The 20,798-nt window shown below is 47.1% G+C and overlaps 1 protein-coding gene across 1 annotated transcript in view; it reads left to right on the top strand.

The window, feature by feature from the left end:
- dnah9 (dynein, axonemal, heavy chain 9) overlaps positions 1-20,798 on the top strand; it is a 649,263-nt gene that overhangs the window by 500,343 nt on the left and 128,122 nt on the right. The window contains exons 66-69 of the mRNA XM_072455799.1: positions 2,425-2,595; positions 2,731-2,853; positions 14,722-14,915; positions 19,985-20,133. Coding sequence (XP_072311900.1) covers positions 2,425-2,595; positions 2,731-2,853; positions 14,722-14,915; positions 19,985-20,133 — 637 coding nt within the window. The remainder of the gene's footprint in view (positions 1-2,424; positions 2,596-2,730; positions 2,854-14,721; positions 14,916-19,984; positions 20,134-20,798) is intronic.

Here is a 20,798-nt window from a genome sequence, read left to right as displayed (position 1 = left end):
TGTGTGTGTCATGTGGGTGTCATGTGTGTGTCATGTGTGTCATGTGTGTGTCATGTGTGTGTCATGTGTGTGTCGTGTGTGTCATGTGTGTGTCGTGTGTGTCGTGTGTGTGTCGTGTGTGTGTCTTGTGTGTGTCGTGTGTGTGTCGTGTGTGTGTCATGTGTGTGTCATGTGTGTGTCATGTGTGTGTCATGTGTGTGTCATGTGTGTCATGTGTGTCATGTGTGTGTCATATGTGTCATATGTGTCGTGTGTGTGTCATGTGTGTGTCATGTGTGTGTCATGTGTGTGTCATGTGTGTCATGTGTGTCATGTGTGTGTCATGTGTGTGTCATGTGTGTGTCATGTGTGTGTCATATGTGTGTCATGTGTGTGTCATGTGTGTGTCATGTGTGTCGTGTGTATCATGTGTGTGTCATGTGTGTCATGTGTGTGTCATGTGTGTGTCGTGAGTGTGTCGTGTGTGTGTCGTGTGTGTGTCATGTGTGTGTCGTGTGTTTCGTGTGTGTCGTGTGTGTGTCGTGTGTGTGTCGTGTGTGTGTCATATGTGTGTCATGTGTGTCGTGTGTGTGTCATGTGTGTGTCATGTGTGTGTCGTGTGTGTGTCGTGTGTGTGTCATGTGTGTGTCGTGTGTGTGTCGTGTGTGTGTCATGTGTGTGTCGTGTGTTTCGTGTGTGTCGTGTGTGTGTCGTGTGTGTGTCATGTGTGTGTCGTGTGTGTGTCGTGTGTGTGTCATGTGTGTGTCGTGTGTTTCGTGTGTGTCGTGTGTGTGTCGTGTGTGTGTCATGTGTGTGTCATGTGTGTGTTATGTGTGTCGTGTGTGTCGTGTGTGTCGTGTGTGTCATGTGTGTGTCGTATGTGTCGTGTGTGCGTCGTGCGTGTCATGTGTGTGTGTGTCGTGTGTGTCGTGTGTGCGTCATGTGTGTGTCATGTGTGTCATGTGTGTGTCATGTGTGTGTCATGTGTGTGTCGTGTGTGTCTTGTGTGTGTCGTGTGTGTCGTGTGTGTCATGTGTCTCATGTGTGTCATGTGTGTCATGTGTCGTATGTGTCGTATGTGTCATGCCATGTGTTCAGGCGTTCAGCGATGCTCTCCATGTGTTCAGGCGTTCAGCGATGCTCTCCATGTGTTCAGGCGCTCAGCGATGCTCTCCATGTTTTCAGACGTTCAGCGATGCTCTCCATGTGTTCAGACGTTCAGCGATGCTCTCCATGTGTTCAGGCGTTCAGCGATGCTCTCCATGTGTTCAGGCGTTCAGCGATGCTCTCCATGTGTTCAGGCGTTCAGCGATGCTCTCCATGTGTTCAGGCGTCCAGCGATGCTCTCCATGTGTTCAGGCGTTCAGCGATGCTCTCCATGTGTACAGGTTTTCAGCGATGCTCTCCATGTGTTCAAGCGTTCAGTGATGCTCTCCATGTGTTCAGGCGTTCAGCGATGCTCTCCATGTGTTCAGGCGTTCAGCGATGCTCTCCATGTGTTCAGGCGTTCAGCGACGCTCTCCATGTGTTCAGGCGTTCAGCGACGCTCTCCATGTGTTAAGGCGTTCAGCGATGCTCTCCATGTGTTCAGGCGTTCAGCGATGCTCTCCATGTGTTCAGACGTTCAGCGATGCTCTCCATGTGTTCAGACGTTCAGCGATGCTCTCCATGTGTTCAGACGTTCAGCGATGCTCTCCATGTGTTCAGCGATGCTCTCCATGTGTTCAGGCGTTCAGCGATGCTCTCCATGTGTTCAGGCGTCCAGCGATGCTCTCCATGTGTTCAGGCGTTCAGCGATGCTCTCCATGTGTTCAGGCGTTCAGCGATGCTCTCCATGTGTACAGGTGTTCAGCGATGCTCTCCATGTGTTCAAGCGTTCAGCGATGCTCTCCATGTGTTCAGGCGTTCAGCGATGCTCTCCATGTGTTCAGGCGTTCAGCGATGCTCTCCATGTGTTCAGGCGTTCAGCGACGCTCTCCATGTGTTCAGGCGTTCAGCGACGCTCTCCATGTGTTAAGGCGTTCAGCGATGCTCTCCATGTGTTCAAGCGTTCAGCGATGCTCTCCATGTGTTCAGGCGTTCAGCGATGCTCTCCATGTGTTCAGGCGTTCAGCGATGCTCTCCATGTGTTCAGGCGTTCAGCGACGCTCTCCATGTGTTCAGGCGTTCAGCGACGCTCTCCATGTGTTAAGGCGTTCAGCGATGCTCTCCATGTGTTCAGGCGTTCAGCGATGCTCTCCATGTGTTCAGACGTTCAGCGATGCTCTCCATGTGTTCAGACGTTCAGCGATGCTCTCCATGTGTTCAGACGTTCAGCGATGCTCTCCATGTGTTCAGACGTTCAGCGATGCTCTCCATGTGTTCAGCGATGCTCTCCATGTGTTCAGGCGTTCAGCGATGCTCTCCATGTGTTCAGGCGTTCAGCGATGCTCTTCATGTGTTCAGGCGTTTAGCGTGGTGTTCCAGAAGGCAGTGGAGAGAGCGGCTCCAGACGAGACTCTGACGCAGCGAGTGTCAAACCTCATCCACAGCATCACACGCTCTGTGTTCCAGTACACCACCAGGGGGCTCTTTGAGTCCGACAAGCTGACCTATACTGCCCAGCTGGCCTTCCAGGTACACACACACACACACACACACACACACACACATATACACACACACACACACACACACACACACAAACACATGACAAGATGAACTTTTGAATGAATCAACTTTTCAAGTGTAAAATCCACTCTTTTGGTCCAGATCCTGTTGATGAACAAAGAGATGAGTCGAGTGGAGCTGGACTTCCTGCTGCGCTTTCCAGTTCAGCCGGGAGTCAGCTCTCCTGTGGACTTCCTGTCCCACCATAGCTGGGGCGGCATCAAGGTACAACCACCTCAGGACACACAACCACCTCAGGAGACACACAACCACCTCAAGACACACACAAGCACCTCAGGACACACAGCCACCTCAGGACACACACAACCACCTCAGGACACACACAATCACCTCAGGAGACACAACAACCTCAGGACACACAACCACCTCAGGAGACACACAACCACCCCAGGACACACAACCACCTCAGGACACACAACCACCACAGGAGACACACAACCACCCCAGGGCACACAACCACCTCAGCAGACACACAACCACCACAGGACACACAACCACCTCAAGACACACAACCACCTCAGGGCACACAACCACCCCGGGACACACACAACCACCGCAGGAGACACACAACCACCCCAGGATGCACAACCACCTCAGGAGACACACAACCACCCCGGGACACACACAACATCCACAGGAGACACACAACCACCTCAGGACACACACAACCACCCCAGAAAACACAACCACCTCAGGACACACAACCACATCAGGAGACACACAACCACCCCAGGACACACACAAGCACCTCAGGACACACAAGCACCTCAGGACACACAACCACCTCAGGGCACACAACCATCACAGGAGACACACAACCATCTCAGGACACACTACACAGTACTGTGGTGTAGTGAATCAGTAGGCTGTAGTACTGTGGTGTAGTGGCTCAGTAGGCTGTAGTACTGTGGTGTAGTGGCTCAGTAGGCTGTAGTACTGTGGTGTAGTGGCTCAGTAGGCTGTAGTACTGTGGTGCAGTGGCTCAGTAGGCTGTAGTACTGTGGTGTAGTGGCTCAGTAGGCTGTAGTACTGTGGTGTAGTGGCTCAGTAGGCTGTAGTACTGTGGTGTAGTGGCTCAGTAGGCTGTAGTACTGTGGTGTAGTGGCTCAGTAGGCTGTAGTACTGTGGTGTGGTGGCTCAGTAGGCTGTAGTACTGTGGTGTAGTGGCTCAGTAGGCTGTAGTACTGTGGTGTGGTGGCTCAGTAGGCTGTAGTACTGTGGTGTAGTGGCTCAGTAGGCTGTAGTACTGTGGTGTGGTGGCTCAGTAGGCTGTAGTACTGTGGTGTAGTGGCTCAGTAGGCTGTAGTACTGTGGTGCAGTGGCTCAGTAGGCTGTAGTACTGTGGTGTAGTGGCTCAGTAGGCTGTAGTACTGTGGTGTAGTGGCTCAGTAGGCTGTAGTACTGTGGTGTAGTGGCTCAGTAGGCTGTAGTACTGTGGTGTGGTGGCTCAGTAGGCTGAAGTACTGTAGTGTAGTGGCTCAGTAGGCTGAAGTACTGTGGTGTAGTGGCTCAGTAGGCTGTAGTACTGTAGTGTAGTGGCTCAGTAGGCTGTAGTACTGTAGTGTAGTGGCGAAGTAGGCTGTAGTACTGTGGTGTAGTGGCTCAGTAGGCTGTAGTACTGTAGTGTAGTGACTCAGTAGGCTGTAGTACTGTGGTGTAGTGGCTCAGTAGGCTGTAGTACTGTGATGTAGTGGCTCAGTAGGCTGTAGTACTGTGGTGTAGTGGCTCAGTAGGCTGTAGTAATGTGGTGTAGTGGCTCAGTAGGCTGAAGTACTGTAGTGTAGTGGCTCAGTAGGCTGTAGTAATGTGGTGTAGTGGCTCAGTAGACTGTAGTACTGTGGTGTAGTGGCTCAGTAGGCTGTAGTACTGTGGTGTGGTGGCTCAGTAGGCTGTAGTACTGTGGTGTAGTGGCTCAGTAGGCTGTAGTACTGTGGTGTGGTGGCTCAGTAGGCTGAAGTACTGTAGTGTAGTGGCTCAGTAGGCTGAAGTACTGTGGTGTAGTGGCTCAGTAGACTGTAGTACTGTAGTGTAGTGGCTCAGTAGGCTGTAGTACTGTGGTGTAGTGGCTCAGTAGGCTGTAGTACTGTAGTGTATTGACTCAGTAGGCTGTAGTACTGTGGTGTAGTGGCTCAGTAGGCTGTAGTAATGTGGTGTAGTGGCTCAGTAGGCTGAAGTACTGTAGTGTAGTGGCTCAGCAGGCTGTAGTACTGTGGTGTAGTGGCCCAGTAGGCTGTAGTACTGTGGTGTAGTGGCTCAGTAGGCTGTAGTACTGTGGTGTAGTGGCTCAGTAGGCTGTAGTACTGTAGTGTAGTGGCTCAGTAGGCTGAAGTACTATGGTGTAGTGGCTCAGTAGGCTGTAGTACTGTGGTGTAGTGGCTCAGTAGGCTGTAGTACTGTGGTGTAGTGGCTCAGTAGGCTGTAGTACTGTGGTGTAGTTGCTCAGTAGGCTGAAGTACTGTGGTGCAGTGGCTCAGTAGGCTGTAGTACTGTGGTGCAGTGGCTCAGTAGGCTGTAGTACTGTGGTGTAGTGGCTCAGTAGGCTGTAGTACTGTGGTGTAGTGGCTCAGTAGGCTGTAGTACTGTGGTGTAGTGGCTCAGTAGGCTGTAGTACTGTGGTGTAGTGGCTCAGTAGGCTGTAGTACTGTGGTGTAGTGGCTCAGTAGGCTGTAGTACTGTGGTGCAGTGGCTCAGTAGGCTGTAGTACTGTGGTGTAGTGGCTCAGTAGGCTGTAGTACTGTGGTGTAGTGGCTCAGTAGGCTGTAGTACTGTGGTGTGGTGGCTCAGTAGGCTGAAGTACTGTAGTGTAGTGGCTCAGTAGGCTGAAGTACTGTGGTGTAGTGGCTCAGTAGTCTGTAGTACTGTAGTGTAGTGGCTCAGTAGGCTGTAGTACTGTGGTGTAGTGGCTCAGTAGGCTGTAGTACTGTAGTGTAGTGACTCAGTAGGCTGTAGTACTGTGGTGTAGTGGCTCAGTAGGCTGTAGTACTGTGATGTAGTGGCTCAGTAGGCTGTAGTACTGTGGTGTAGTGGCTCAGTAGGCTGTAGTAATGTGGTGTAGTGGCTCAGTAGGCTGAAGTACTGTAGTGTAGTGGCTCAGTAGGCTGTAGTAATGTGGTGTAGTGGCTCAGTAGACTGTAGTACTGTGGTGTAGTGGCTCAGTAGGCTGTAGTACTGTGGTGTGGTGGCTCAGTAGGCTGTAGTACTGTGGTGTAGTGGCTCAGTAGGCTGTAGTACTGTGGTGTGGTGGCTCAGTAGGCTGAAGTACTGTAGTGGCTCAGTAGGCTGAAGTACTGTGGTGTAGTGGCTCAGTAGACTGTAGTACTGTAGTGTAGTGGCTCAGTAGGCTGTAGTACTGTAGTGTAGTGGCTCAGTAGGCTGTAGTACTGTGGTGTAGTGGCTCAGTAGGCTGTAGTACTGTGGTGTAGTGGCTCAGTAGGCTGTAGTACTGTAGTGTAGTGACTCAGTAGACTGTAGTACTGTGGTGTAGTGGCTCAGTAGGCTGTAGTAATGTGGTGTAGTGGCTCAGTAGGCTGAAGTACTGTAGTGTAGTGGCTCAGCAGGCTGTAGTACTGTGGTGTAGTGGCCCAGTAGGCTGTAGTACTGTGGTGTAGTGGCTCAGTAGGCTGTAGTACTGTGGTGTAGTGGCTCAGTAGGCTGTAGTACTGTAGTGTAGTGGCTCAGTAGGCTGAAGTACTATGGTGTAGTGGCTCAGTAGGCTGTAGTACTGTGGTGTAGTGGCTCAGTAGGCTGTAGTACTGTGGTGTAGTGGCTCAGTAGGCTGTAGTACTGTGGTGTAGTTGCTCAGTAGGCTGAAGTACTGTGGTGCAGTGGCTCAGTAGGCTGTAGTACTGTGGTGCAGTGGCTCAGTAGGCTGTAGTACTGTGGTGTAGTGGCTCAGTAGGCTGTAGTACTGTGGTGTAGTGGCTCAGTAGGCTGTAGTACTGTGGTGTAGTGGCTCAGTAGGCTGTAGTACTGTGGTGCAGTGGCTCAGTAGGCTGTAGTACTGTGATGTAGTGGCTCAGTAGGCTGTAGTACTGTGGTGTAGTGGCTCAGTAGGCTGTAGTAATGTGGTGTAGTGGCTCAGTAGGCTGAAGTACTGTAGTGTAGTGGCTCAGTAGGCTGTAGTAATGTGGTGTAGTGGCTCAGTAGACTGTAGTACTGTGGTGTAGTGGCTCAGTAGGCTGTAGTACTGTGGTGTGGTGGCTCAGTAGGCTGTAGTACTGTGGTGTAGTGGCTCAGTAGGCTGTAGTACTGTGGTGTGGTGGCTCAGTAGGCTGAAGTACTGTAGTGGCTCAGTAGGCTGAAGTACTGTGGTGTAGTGGCTCAGTAGACTGTAGTACTGTAGTGTAGTGGCTCAGTAGGCTGTAGTACTGTAGTGTAGTGGCTCAGTAGGCTGTAGTACTGTGGTGTAGTGGCTCAGTAGGCTGTAGTACTGTGGTGTAGTGGCTCAGTAGGCTGTAGTACTGTAGTGTAGTGACTCAGTAGACTGTAGTACTGTGGTGTAGTGGCTCAGTAGGCTGTAGTAATGTGGTGTAGTGGCTCAGTAGGCTGAAGTACTGTAGTGTAGTGGCTCAGCAGGCTGTAGTACTGTGGTGTAGTGGCCCAGTAGGCTGTAGTACTGTGGTGTAGTGGCTCAGTAGGCTGTAGTACTGTGGTGTAGTGGCTCAGTAGGCTGTAGTACTGTAGTGTAGTGGCTCAGTAGGCTGAAGTACTATGGTGTAGTGGCTCAGTAGGCTGTAGTACTGTGGTGTAGTGGCTCAGTAGGCTGTAGTACTGTGGTGTAGTGGCTCAGTAGGCTGTAGTACTGTGGTGTAGTTGCTCAGTAGGCTGAAGTACTGTGGTGCAGTGGCTCAGTAGGCTGTAGTACTGTGGTGCAGTGGCTCAGTAGGCTGTAGTACTGTGGTGCAGTGGCTCAGTAGGCTGTAGTACTGTGGTGTAGTGGCTCAGTAGGCTGTAGTACTGTGGTGTAGTGGCTCAGTAGGCTGTAGTACTGTGGTGTAGTGGCTCAGTAGGCTGTAGTACTGTGGTGCAGTGGCTCAGTAGGCTGTAGTACTGTGGTGTAGTGGCTCAGTAGGCTGTAGTACTGTGGTGTAGTGGCTCAGTAGGCTGTAGTACTGTGGTGTAGTGGCTCAGTAGGCTGTAGTACTGTGGTGTGGTGGCTCAGTAGGCTGTAGTACTGTGGTGTAGTGGCTCAGTAGGCTGTAGTACTGTGGTGTGGTGGCTCAGTAGGCTGTAGTACTGTGGTGTAGTGGCTCAGTAGGCTGTAGTACTGTGGTGTGGTGGCTCAGTAGGCTGTAGTAATGTGGTGTAGTGGCTCAGTAGGCTGTAGTAATGTGGTGTAGTGGCTCAGTAGGCTGTAGTACTGTGGTGTGGTGGCTCAGTAGGCTGTAGTACTGTGGTGTAGTGGCTCAGTAGGCTGTAGTACTGTGGTGCTGTGGCTCAGTAGGCTGTAGTACTGTGGTGTAGTGGCTCAGTAGGCTGTAGTACTGTGGTGTAGTGGCTCAGTAGGCTGTAGTACTGTGGTGTAGTGGCTCAGTAGGCTTTAGTACTGTGGGGAACATTTTTAGTACATTTAGTTTAATCTGATCCTGTGTCTTTATAAATCAATGAATTTGACTCAAATTTAATTTCATTATTACCTCTTTAAAATACTTAAACTTTATATGGACTTTATATGGACACTCCCTCCTGCCCCGTCCTGCTCCTTTCTGCTCCCTCCTGCTCCCTCCTGCTCCGTCCTTCTCCGTCCTTCTCCTCCTGCCCCGTCCTGCTCCTTTCTGCTCCCTCCTGCTCCCTCCTGCTCCGTCCTTCTCCGTCCTGCTCCACTGCCCATTCGTCCTCAGGGTGGATTTCGCCCTGGCGAAAGCAGTTTGTGCTGCTCTGGGCCTTAGCTTTAGCTTTAGCTTTAGCTTTAGCTTTAGCATTAGCATTAGCATTAGCATTAGCATTAGCATTAGCATTAGCATTAGCATTCGCATTCGCATTCGCATTCGCATTCGCATTAGCATTAGCATTAATGATCCAAGATGATCCTCTGAAGATGCTTGGATCGGTATCGGATCTGGACATCTTAAAGTAAGAAAAATATTACAGTGATTGATTAGAACGTTTTATTCATATACTGCAATTACTCTGAGGAGGAGAGGAGAAGAGGAGGTGAAGAGGAGAGGTGGAGAGGAGAGGAGGTGAAGAGGAGAGGTGGTGAAGAGGAGAGGTGGAGAGGAGGTGAAGAGGAGAGGAGGTGAAGAGGAGAGGAGGTGAAGAGGAGAGGAGGAGAGGTGGAGAGGAGGTGAGGAGGAGGTGAAGATGAGAGGAGGTAAGGAGAGGAGGAGAGGAGGTGAAGAGGAGAGGAGGTAAGGAGAGGAGGAGATGAAGAGGAGAGGAGGAGAGGAGGTGAGTTGAAGAGGAGGTAAGGTAAGGAGGAGAGGAGGTGAGGTGAAGAGGAGGTGAGGAGAAGAGGTGAGGAGGAGAGGAGCAGAGGAGATGAGGTGAAGAGGAGGTGAAGAGGAGAGGTGGAGAGGAGGTGAGGAGGAGGTGAAGAGGAGAGGAGGTAAGGAGAGGAGGTGAAGAGCAGAGGAGGTAAGGAGAGGAGGTGAGGAGGAGAGGAGGAGATGAAGAGGAGAGGAGGAGGTGAGTTGAAGAGGAGGTGAGGAGAGGAGGAGAGGAGCAGAAGAGGTGAGGAGGTGAAGAGGAGAAGAGGTGAGGAGCAGAAGAGGAGAGGAGGTGAAGAGGAGAGGAGGTGAAGAGGAGAAGAGGTGAGGAGGTGAAGAGGAGAGGAGGTGAGGAGGTGAAGATGAGAGGAGGTGAGGAGGTGAAGAGGAGAGGAGGTGAAGAGGAGAAGAGGTGAAGAGGAGAAGAGGAGGAGAAGAGGAGAAGAGGTGAGGAGGTGCACAGAGGTCATTATCCAGGCGAGTGGGGGATTGCGCTGCGGCCGCTCTCATTGGTCGATCCTCAGATCGATGCAGAGTGTGTTTCCTCCTGTTCTGAGCTTTTTAAATGTTCCACAAACTTTTGTGCCGCGCAACACTTTTTCAGACGCTCAGAACACGAGGCTTTTGTTGCCGTCTCAGGATATTTGGCCCAGGACCATTCACCTCATATTATTACACATTATTACACATTTACATATTATTACACATTATTACACATTTACACATTATTACACATTCACACATTATTACACATTCACACATTATTACACATTCACACATTATTACACATTCACATATTATTACACATTCACACATTATTACACATTCACACATTATTACACATTATTACACATTCACACATTATTACACATTCACATTTTATTACACATTCACACATTATTACACATTCACACATTATTACACATTATTACACATTCACACATTATTACACATTCACACATTATTACACATTCACACATTATTACACATTATTACACATTATTACACATTCACATATTATTACACATTCACACATTATTACACATTCACACATTATTACACATTATTACACATTCACACATTATTACACATTCACACATTATTACACATTATTACACATTCACATATTATTACACATTCACACATTATTACACATTCACACATTATTACACATTATTACACATTCACACATTATTACACATTCACACATTATTACACATTATTACACATTCACACATTATTACACATTCACACATTATTACACATTCACACATTATTACACATTATTACACATTATTACACATTCACATATTACACATTCACACATTATTACACATTATTACACATTCACACATTATTACACATTCACACATTATTACACATTATTACACATTCACATATTATTACACATTCACACATTATTACACATTCACACATTATTACACATTCACACATTATTACACATTATTACACATTCACACATTATTACACATTCACACATTATTACACATTATTACACATTATTACACATTCACACATTATTACACATTAACACATTATTACACATTCACACATTATTACACATTCACACATTATTACACATTATTACACATTATTACACATTCACACATTATTACACATTCACACATTATTACACATTATTACACATTCACATATTACTACACATTCACACATTCACACATTATTACACATTCACACATTATTACACATTATTACACATTATTACACATTCACACATTATTACACATTCACACATTTTTACATCAAATCAAATCAATTTATTTTTGTAAGGCCCAAAATCACAACAACAGTTGCCTCTGAGGGCCACAGGGAGAAATGAATCAACAATGTCTGTGGTGGCGATGAAGTCAGACAATGTCTGTGGTGGCGAGGGACGATGTCCCAGGGTCCTCTGTCCTTAGACTCTCCTTCTCGGCCAGGAAAAACTACAAAAAAAACCTCTTTGGGAAAAAAGCGTAGAAACCTGGAGGAGTTCCAGTGAAGGAGAGATCCCACTCTCACAGACGGACACGAGGAGACTGGAGCTGGACCCACTCTTCAGGCAGATGAGGGACCGTCTGAGTCGAGCTGGATCCACTCTTCAGGCAGATGAGGGACCGTCCACACAGGGCAGGGACCACTTCACCAGGAGAGGGACATCTGGGTCCACAGGTCCTCAGGAGTGAGAGAAAGAAAAGAAGGCGGTGAACAGTTTGCAAGTGGAATCAAAAAATAAATATTGTTTGATAGCATAAGTAGTCAGAAGAAGAAGAGGATAGTGCTCAAGCTGTCATACTTCCCCCAGCACAGTTACTCCTAGGGCAGCGTAGCTGAAGCTGTGGGTTTATGTTTCTGTTCCTAACTAGTCTGACCATAAGCCATTTTGAAGAGGAACGTTTTAAGCCTGGACTTAAATGAAGAGACTGTGTCAGCATATTTAACATGGGTCGGGAGCTGATTCCATAACACAGGAGCTTGGTAGCTAAACGCTCTACCTCCTACAGTACTTTTAGAGACTCTTGGCACCACCAGAAGGCTCTACCTCCTACAGTACTTTTAGAGACTCTTGGCACCACCAGAAGGCCAGCATTCTGAGAGCGAAGAGCTCTGTTTGGATGATATGGTTCTATAGCATCTTTGAGGTAGGATGGGGCCATGTCATTTATGGCTTTGTAGGTCAAGAGTAGAATTTTGAATTTTATTCTAAACTCGACGGGGAGCCAGTGAAGAGACTCCAGCACTGGCGTAATGTGCTCTCTTCTTTTTGTTCCTGTTAGTAATCTTGCTGCTGCATTTTGAACCAGTTGAAAGCTTTTTTATGGAGCTTTTAGGACACGCTGCAAGCAGGGAGTTACAGTAGTCTAATCTAGTCGTTACAAATGCATGGATAAGTTTTTCGGCATCACTTTTAGGCAGGATTCTTCTGATTTTGGCTCTTGTTGTGCAAATGGAAATAGGCTGTTTTACAAGCTTGATTTATATGAGCTTTAAATGAGAGCTCCTGGTCAAATAAGACTCCAAGGTTTCTTACAGTAGAACTGGAGGCTTCACTGACATTGTCCAGTGTGACTATCTGCTCAGATAGAGCGTCTCGTAGATGCTTAGGGCCAAGCACAATGACCTCGGTTTTTTCAGGGTTAAGAAGCAGGTAGTTTAGTGTCATCCAGGTTTTTATCTCCTTCACACAAGTACTAAGTCTGTCTACTTGATCGCTCTGATCAGGTTTCATTGATAAATACAGCTGAGTGTCGTCTGCATAGCAGTGGAAGTTAATGCCATGTGACCTGATCATGTGACCTAACGGCAGCATATAAAGAGTAAACAGAATTGGACCGAGTACCGAACCCTGTGGCACACCGTAAATTACTTTAGAGCTTGGTGAGGAGCTCTGGTTTACATTAACAAATTGGAACCTATCAGATAAATAGGATTTAAACCAGCTGAGGGCGGGGCCTCTGAGGGCGGAGCCTCCAACACCTACATCACATTCTAACCTCTGCAGTAGAATGTTGTGGTCGATGGTGTCAAACGCTGCGCTGAGGTCCAACAGAACCAGGACTGAGACCAGTCCATCGTCAGCGGCTAATAACAAATCATTTGTGACTTTAACTAGTGCAGTTTCAGTGCTGTGGTGGGCTCTGAACCCTGCTGTGGTGGGCTCTGATTTATGTGGTACATATTCACACATTATTACACATTCACACATTATTACACATTCACACATTATTACACATTATTACACATTCACATATTATTACACATTCACACATTATTACACATTCACACATTATTACACATTCACACATTATTACACATTAACACATTATTACACATTCACACATTATTACACATTCACACATTATTACACATTATTACACATTATTACACATTCACACATTTTTACACATTCACACATTATTACACATTCACACATTATTACACATTATTACACATTATTACACATTCACACATTATTACACATCCACACATTATTACACATTATTACACATTCACACATTATTACACATTATTACACATTCACACATAATTACACATCCACACATTATTACACATTATTACACATTATTACACATTCACACATTATTACACATTCACACATTATTACACATTATTACACATAATTACACATTCACACATTATTACACATTATTACACATTCACACATTATTACACATTCACACATTATTACACATTATTACACATAATTACACATTATTACACATTCACACATTATTACACATTCACACATTATTACACATTATTACACATAATTACACATAATTACACATTCACACATTATTACACATTCACACATTATTACACATTCACACATTATTACACATTATTACACATAATTACACATAATTACACATTCACACATTATTACACGTTATTACACATTCACACATTATTACACATTCACACATTATTACACATTATTACACATAATTACACATAATTACACATTCACACATTATTAAACATTATTACACATTCACACATTATTACACATTCACACATTATTACACATTATTACACATAATTACACATAATTACACATTCACACATTATTACACATTATTACACATTCACACATTATTACACATTCACACATTATTACACATTATTACACATTCACACATTATTACACATTCACACATTATTACACATTATTACACATTCACACATTCACACATTATTACACATTCACACATTATTACACATTATTACACATAATTACACATAATTACACATTCACACATTATTACACATTATTACACATTCACACATTATTACACATTCACACATTATTACACATTATTACACATTCACACATTATTACACATTCACACATTATTACACATTATTACACATAATTACACATAATTACACATTCACACATTATTACACATTATTACACATTCACACATTATTACACATTCACACATTATTACACATTATTACACATAATTACACATTATTACACATTCACACATAGGGTGAGCGGTGATACTTGTTTTCAACAGTAGATTGTTCACATTAGTCAGGATGCCCCGCCAAGAGAAAACCATTATTTTTTATTGAAATAAAACTAATTAGAAATTTAAGCCCAATGAAGGCGTAAGTGAACGAACAGGCGGGGCCCCTTCTCCAGGCGGGGCCCCTCCTCCAGGCGGGGCCCCTTCTCCAGGCGGGGCCCCTTCTCCAGGCGGGGCTGAGGTCAGGGTTAGTTCAGTAGGTCAGTAGGTCAGTAGGTCAGTCTAACTGTGACTGTGGTCAGTCTACATGAAATCATTAATGAAATATCCCCAGAAAGCCTGGACCGCCAGCGCACATGTGCGTGTTCTCATCTGATGCAGTGTCCGTCAGCTGAACTTCAGAGCCGCCCACCGCTCTGTCCACGTCCCGTTGGCTCAGCACATTCTGGAAGAGAGATTATTTATATTAGACAGATAAGCACTTCTGTCTGCTTTTGTACGTTTTATTTATCCCTCAGACTTCTGCAAGCACAGTCATTTCCTTTGTTGTGTATTGTAAAAATGTTTATGAATTAGTAGTGGCAAATTTGAATGTGCTGTGGTTGTATTTTTGCTGTCGGCAGTCCTTGTGTGCCATGGAGGAGTTCAGGACCCTGGACAAGGACATCGAGGGCTCAGCTAAAAGCTGGAGGAAGTTTGTGGAGTCTGAGAGTCCAGAGAAGGAGAAGTTTCCTCAGGAGTGGAAGAACAAGACTGAGCTGCAGAGGCTGTGTATGATGAGAGCGCTGAGGCCGGACCGCATGACCTACGCTGTCAGGTAACACCGCGTGACCTACGCTGTCGGGTAACACCGCATGACCTACGCTGTCAGGTAACACCGCGTGACCTACGCTGTCGGGTAACACCGCATGACCTACGCTGTACACCGCGTGACCTGCGCTGTCAGGTAACACCGCATGACCTACGCTGTACACCGCGTGACCTGCGCTGTCAGGTAACACCGCATGACCTACGCTGTCGGGTAACACCGCATGATCTACGCTGTCAGGTAACACCGCGTGACCTACGCTGTCGGGTAACACCGCATGACCTACGCTGTCGGGTAACACCGCGTGACCTACGCTGTCGGGTAACACCGCGTGACCTACGCTGTACACCGCGTGACCTGCGCTGTCAGGTAACACCGCATGACCTACGCTGTCAGGTAACACCGCATGACCTACGCTGTCGGGTAACACCGCGTGACCTACGCTGTACACCGCGTGACCTACGCTGTCAGATAACACCGCGTGACCTACGCTGTCGGGTAACACCGCATGACCTACGCTGTCGGGTTACACCGCATGACCTACGCTGTCGGGTAACACCGCGAGACCTACGCTGTCGGGTAACACCGCATGACCTACGCTGTACGCCGCGTGACCTGCGCTGTCAGGTAACACCGCATGACCTACGCTGTCGGGTAACACCGCATGACCTACGCTGTCGGGTAACACCGCGTGACCTACGCTGTCGGGTAACACCGCGTGACCTACGCTGTCGGGTAACACCGCGTGACCTACGCTGTCGGGTAACACCGCGTGACCTACGCTGTCGGGTAACACCGCGTGACCTACGCTGTCGGGTAACACCGCGTGACCTACGCTGTCGGGTAACACCGCGTGACCTACGCTGTCGGGTAACACCGCGTGACCTGCGCTGTCAGGTAACACCGCATGACCTACGCTGTCAGGTAACACCGCATGACCTACGCTGTACACCGCGTGACCTGCGCTGTCAGGTAACACCGTATGACCTACGCTGTCGGGTAACACCGCATGACCTACGCTGTCAGGTAACACCGCGTGACCTACGCTGTCGGGTAACACCGCGTGACCTACGCTGTCGGGTAACACCGCGTGACCTACGCTGTCGGGTAACACCGCGTGACCTACGCTGTCGGGTAACACCGCATGACCTACGCTGTACACCGCGTGACCTGCGCTGTCAGGTAACACCGCATGACCTACGCTGTCGGGTAACACCGCGTGACCTACGCTGTCGGGTAACACCGCGTGACCTACGCTGTCGGGTAACACCGCGTGACCTACGCTGTCGGGTAACACAGCATGACCTACGCTGTCGGGTAACACAGCATGACCTACGCTGTCGGGTAACACCGCTGCACACGCCCAGCACTCTGGGTTTAGGGCGTGGTCACACGAACGAACAAACGCACTTGTCTGTGCGGTCGTGTTCCAGACCTGGAGCGACTTTAAAGTGTATTTAGTCCAACAACTTCCGCTTTTTCACCCGGGACGAGCTGAGATTTGGTCCCATCTACTGGACATTACACAGAGTTTAATATGAACATAGATCCATGATTTCAGCGTGTTTCAAACTGGCCTCTCACTTCTGGTCTCAGCTCACAGTTGTCCTGATCGTGATTAGACTGAACGAGTCTGAAGATGATTTATGGAGTTCAAAACAGAAGATTCTCAGAGTCACAGATGGAACAGAGTGAGAACAGTGTGAGAACAGTGTGAGAACAGTGTGAGAACAGGGTGAGAACAGTGTGAGAACAGTGTGAGAACAGGGTGAGAACAGAATGAGAAGAGAGAAAGAGTACATTTAGTGTAATACGTGTCCTTTAAACCAGAATGTTCATCCGTCCAGTCTGGGACGCCATCATTTGTGGCTCAGATGTGGCATAAACACTTGGCGATGGTTTCGTGTGCGATTAGTCGCCTGAACTGACCTCGCTCAGACACTTTCTGAATGAACCTAATGGGAATATTTCTTCTCGTTCTAGAGCTGTGATTGACTTTTCCAGCATTTCTTGTAGAGTTTATCAACGATCCCCTTGAGCAGCTAACACCTGCTAACCTCATCCTGGTCCCTGCGGGGCCCCTCCTCAGCTGCGGCGTGTCCTTGGGCAGTAATTGGGAGAGCGCGGAGGGATAAAACATCTCCCGTCTCTTCAGGAGCCGAGTAGGACTTTAATAATGTGCCCTCTCTCTCTCCCGTGAGGCTTTGCCATCATTTGCACCTGCAGCGTAGAGTGCATTGGAATAACCCAATGTTCCCCACAGTTTAGCACCGTTTTCTGAGCGATTGCTTTTGAACGAAGACGTTATTTAAGGTGACGCTGTCTTCAAATGACTGACATGTTAACCATGTTGTTTCTTTATCCCACACGTACTTGGAGTAGTACTTTGTCATGTGCTGGAGTATTTCTTCAAGCACAGGCTGTTTCCATTTCAACAGTGTGTACATTTGTTTCATTCTGTGCCGCTCGTGGTGGAGTGGATAGCACATATGCCTGCTGTGTGGTAGTGTCGTAGTGCGCACGAAATCCAGTGTGAAGCGCTCGTCCACTTCCAAACACTCAGTAACACTCCTCCCTCATGCACGCCCCCTGCAGACTAATTAGTTGTAGGAAAATGGAACATTAGCGTTGGAAACGGGCGAAGTCCGTGCAAAAGTGCGCACTAAACATGTAAGTAGCTCACGAATATGTTGCCCATCTCCTGCATGTTCCGTGTATATAAACATGTGACGCAAAATGTAACATTATTACTGTTTAGAGGGCCAAAAACACAAAGTGGGCGGAGCCCACTCAAAATTAACGAAAGTACCCGTCAGTGACCAGGGACCCACACCATGAGGTAGGAAAGCTCGAGCGCTTTCCGAAAATGTATAGTTTATGATATTTGAAAAATGGGAAACATTGTTTTTGCATCGGAATATTCTTCTTCTTTCTTTCTTCTTCTTCTTCTTCTTCTTCTTCTTCTTCTTCTTCTTCTTCTTCTTCTTCTTCTTCTTCTTCTTCTTCTTCTTCTTCTTCTTCTTCTTCTTCTTCTTCTTCTTCTTCTTCTTCTTCTTCTTCTTCTTCTTCTTCTCGGGACAAACCCCCCTATTTTTTACCCAGTGAACATTGACGAAAAGTCACAAAAATGTGCACACCTCTAAAAATCGTGCCTCTCTACATTCTTGCGATCTCTTTCTTCTAAGATTTAAAAAATGTGCGCGTCAGCGCCCCCAAATGTACAAAAAATGCATTGAGAGAGAGGAAATGGCCATAAAAAAAATCTGACCGGAGATAGACGGTGACAAGAGAAGCAAAAAATATTTGTACGGCAACACCGTCCGCCCAACCAAATGTCGACCATATTGGATCAAAATTTGCTAAGCATGACTCAGGAGTTTTTCTCCAGGACGTTGGCCCTAAAAAGTTGAAATGTGGTGAAAATGGTGAAGCCACAAACTGTAGCTAGAATTTCAGAAATGTCCCAAATTTAAAATTTGCTGCCGTTTACGCAGATAAAATTACGAATTACGTCAAATTTGAATCAGTTGTTAAACCCTTTGCCCTAAACCTACTATAAGTGAAACAAATTAATTTGGCGCGACAGCGCCCCCTACAGAGTGACATAATTTTATCAATCAAAAGTCAATGAGACCCATGTCATATTTGTCACGTCGTAGCCGTAGCGATGACAGAAACCTCCCATGTTATTCCAACGGGGAAATTGCCAAATCTCTGAAATGTGGACATGCTGAAACTTTATACTTTTATGAAGAGACACGGACTTTGTTCCGCGGAGCCGCAAACTTTTCCCTTCATATGTAAAGCAAAGGGACGAAGATGCGACAGCGTCACGGATTCAGCAGTCGGTGTAATAAAAGATAAATTGGGGCCCCCTCGTCTTGCGGCGGCGGTGTGGCGAGGGCCGATCATCGCCGCTTGCGGCTATTTTTATTATTATTATTAACCTTTATTTTAAATGAAAACAAAGTACAGAAAGGGCGGCACCAGAGAAAAAAAGCGTATATTATTTGAGACGACTGTTTTAAGAATAATGCATCCAGATGAATAAAGTTTAAAGCATACTATGTCCCATTTAGTCCAGCTTATGCCATTTGCCGCACGTCCATTATGATGTCGGTCCAGTCCTTTATTGTTGGTGCAGTTTGTGTCATCCATTTTTTAAAACCTCATTCTCAAAGTGAGAAAGTAACAAAACATTCCACATTTAAAGAGAAAGTTTATGTGGGATTCTCGCTCTCGTGAGCGTTTGTGTGCGGGACAGTTTCCTCCCTCTCTGTTCTGCATGTTCCACCTAAAGTCATATTTGAGAGCTGCATGATGCAAAACTGTGATGAGTCATGCAGCTGCTGATGGCTCACATGCTCCATGGATCCGCTCGCTTCACAATAATGCTAGAACAAATGACACAGGTACGTTGTCTTTTCTACAGATTCGATTTTTGTGTCATTGATGTAATTGGACAAAATTCGATGAAAGAGTAATTTAAAACTTAAATGTCACGATACTTATCCAAAGGCTTTAAACACGCCCCCGTCCTAAGGCACACTGAGTCCTTTGGGTTCATCGCAAACTGATTGTAGCCGTCCGCATCTGAGCCGGGCGTCCGAGCCGGAGCCGGGCGTCCGAGCCGTCTGCGCAGCACACTTGTGAGTGCTTTTAGACCCTTGTAAAAGGTTCACAGTGAAAAGAACCACGCGTCTTGTATTGAGCGTTTGTGCAGCTGAACACGACACAAGTACATCTAACGTCTGAAACATCTGTAAGATCTGAAAGCCCAGACTGATGGTCTTTCTGAACCTGAGCTCTTTCAAACGCTCCATAACTGCTCAAGCATCGTGTTGAGCTGCTGGACACAACACACACCTGCTCTCCATGTGTGTGAGCTCACGCCTGCCAGTGTCAGGCACCAAGCAATGGGTTAGATTCTTTCTTCAGAACGCACCGCTCCACAGGGCACCACTCCACACGCGCCGCTCCCCTCGCGTGTCCCGTGCAGTCACTTTATTGCTGGCTAAAGAACAGGGTTGTGTGACTTGCTGTCGTGTTGTAATCACAAAGGCTTCTGGTGTGTGCAGGGACTTTGTGGAGCAGAAGCTGGGCAGTGAGTATGTGAGTGGACGCTCTCTGGACTTCTCTGTGTCCTTTGAAGAGTCTGGACCAGCCACGCCCATGTTCTTCATTCTGTCTCCTGGAGTGGACCCTCTGAAGGACGTGGAGAAGCACGGTAAGAGCGCACTCGCCCGCTCAGCGCCCTGAGAGGAACCGCCACTGTGAGCTACACAGTTCTGTTCTGAACTACACAAGGTTCTTTTCTTTTTTCTGTTGGAGATGAAGTAGTAAAAGAGCTTCTTCTCTGCAGTTGCCTTAACCAACGCTGTCTCTCTTTGGGCACTTGAAAGCAGGATTTATTTGCAGATTACAGATGACAAACGGAGAGCCATGGTGCAAGGCTGTGAGCAGAGGAAGAGCAGGTTATTAGAGCGGTGAGCAGCTCTTTACAGAGGGGTCAGTGTGGGTCACACAGCAGAGACACTTCTTACTGCTGAAGTCCCACAAGCACGTGTTTCCAGTTGTGGCGCTGGGTCGTCTGTCAGGTGGTGTCAGGTGGTGTCAGGTGGTGTCAGGTGGTGTCAGGAGGTGTGCAGTGGCCTTTACAGAATACGAGTGGTGTGCTTGATTTATATGAGCTTTAAATGAGAGCTCCTGGTCAAATAAGACTCTGAGGTTTCGTACAGTAGAACTGGAGGCTTCAGTGACATTGACATAATGTCAATGTCACTGAAGCCTCCAGTTCTTGTCCAGTGTGACTATCTGCTCAGATAAAGCATCTCGTACATGTTTAGGACCAGCAAAATGACCTCGATTTTTTCGGGGTTAAGAAGCAGATAA

The sequence above is a fragment of the Eucyclogobius newberryi genome, unplaced genomic scaffold (assembly GCF_026437365.1).
Source record: "Eucyclogobius newberryi isolate DKJ021-1_F unplaced genomic scaffold, fEucNew1.0.hap1 SCAF_20, whole genome shotgun sequence".
Classification (NCBI taxonomy): domain Eukaryota; kingdom Metazoa; phylum Chordata; class Actinopteri; order Gobiiformes; family Gobiidae; genus Eucyclogobius; species Eucyclogobius newberryi.
This window is presented reverse-complemented; position numbering and strand designations above follow the sequence as displayed.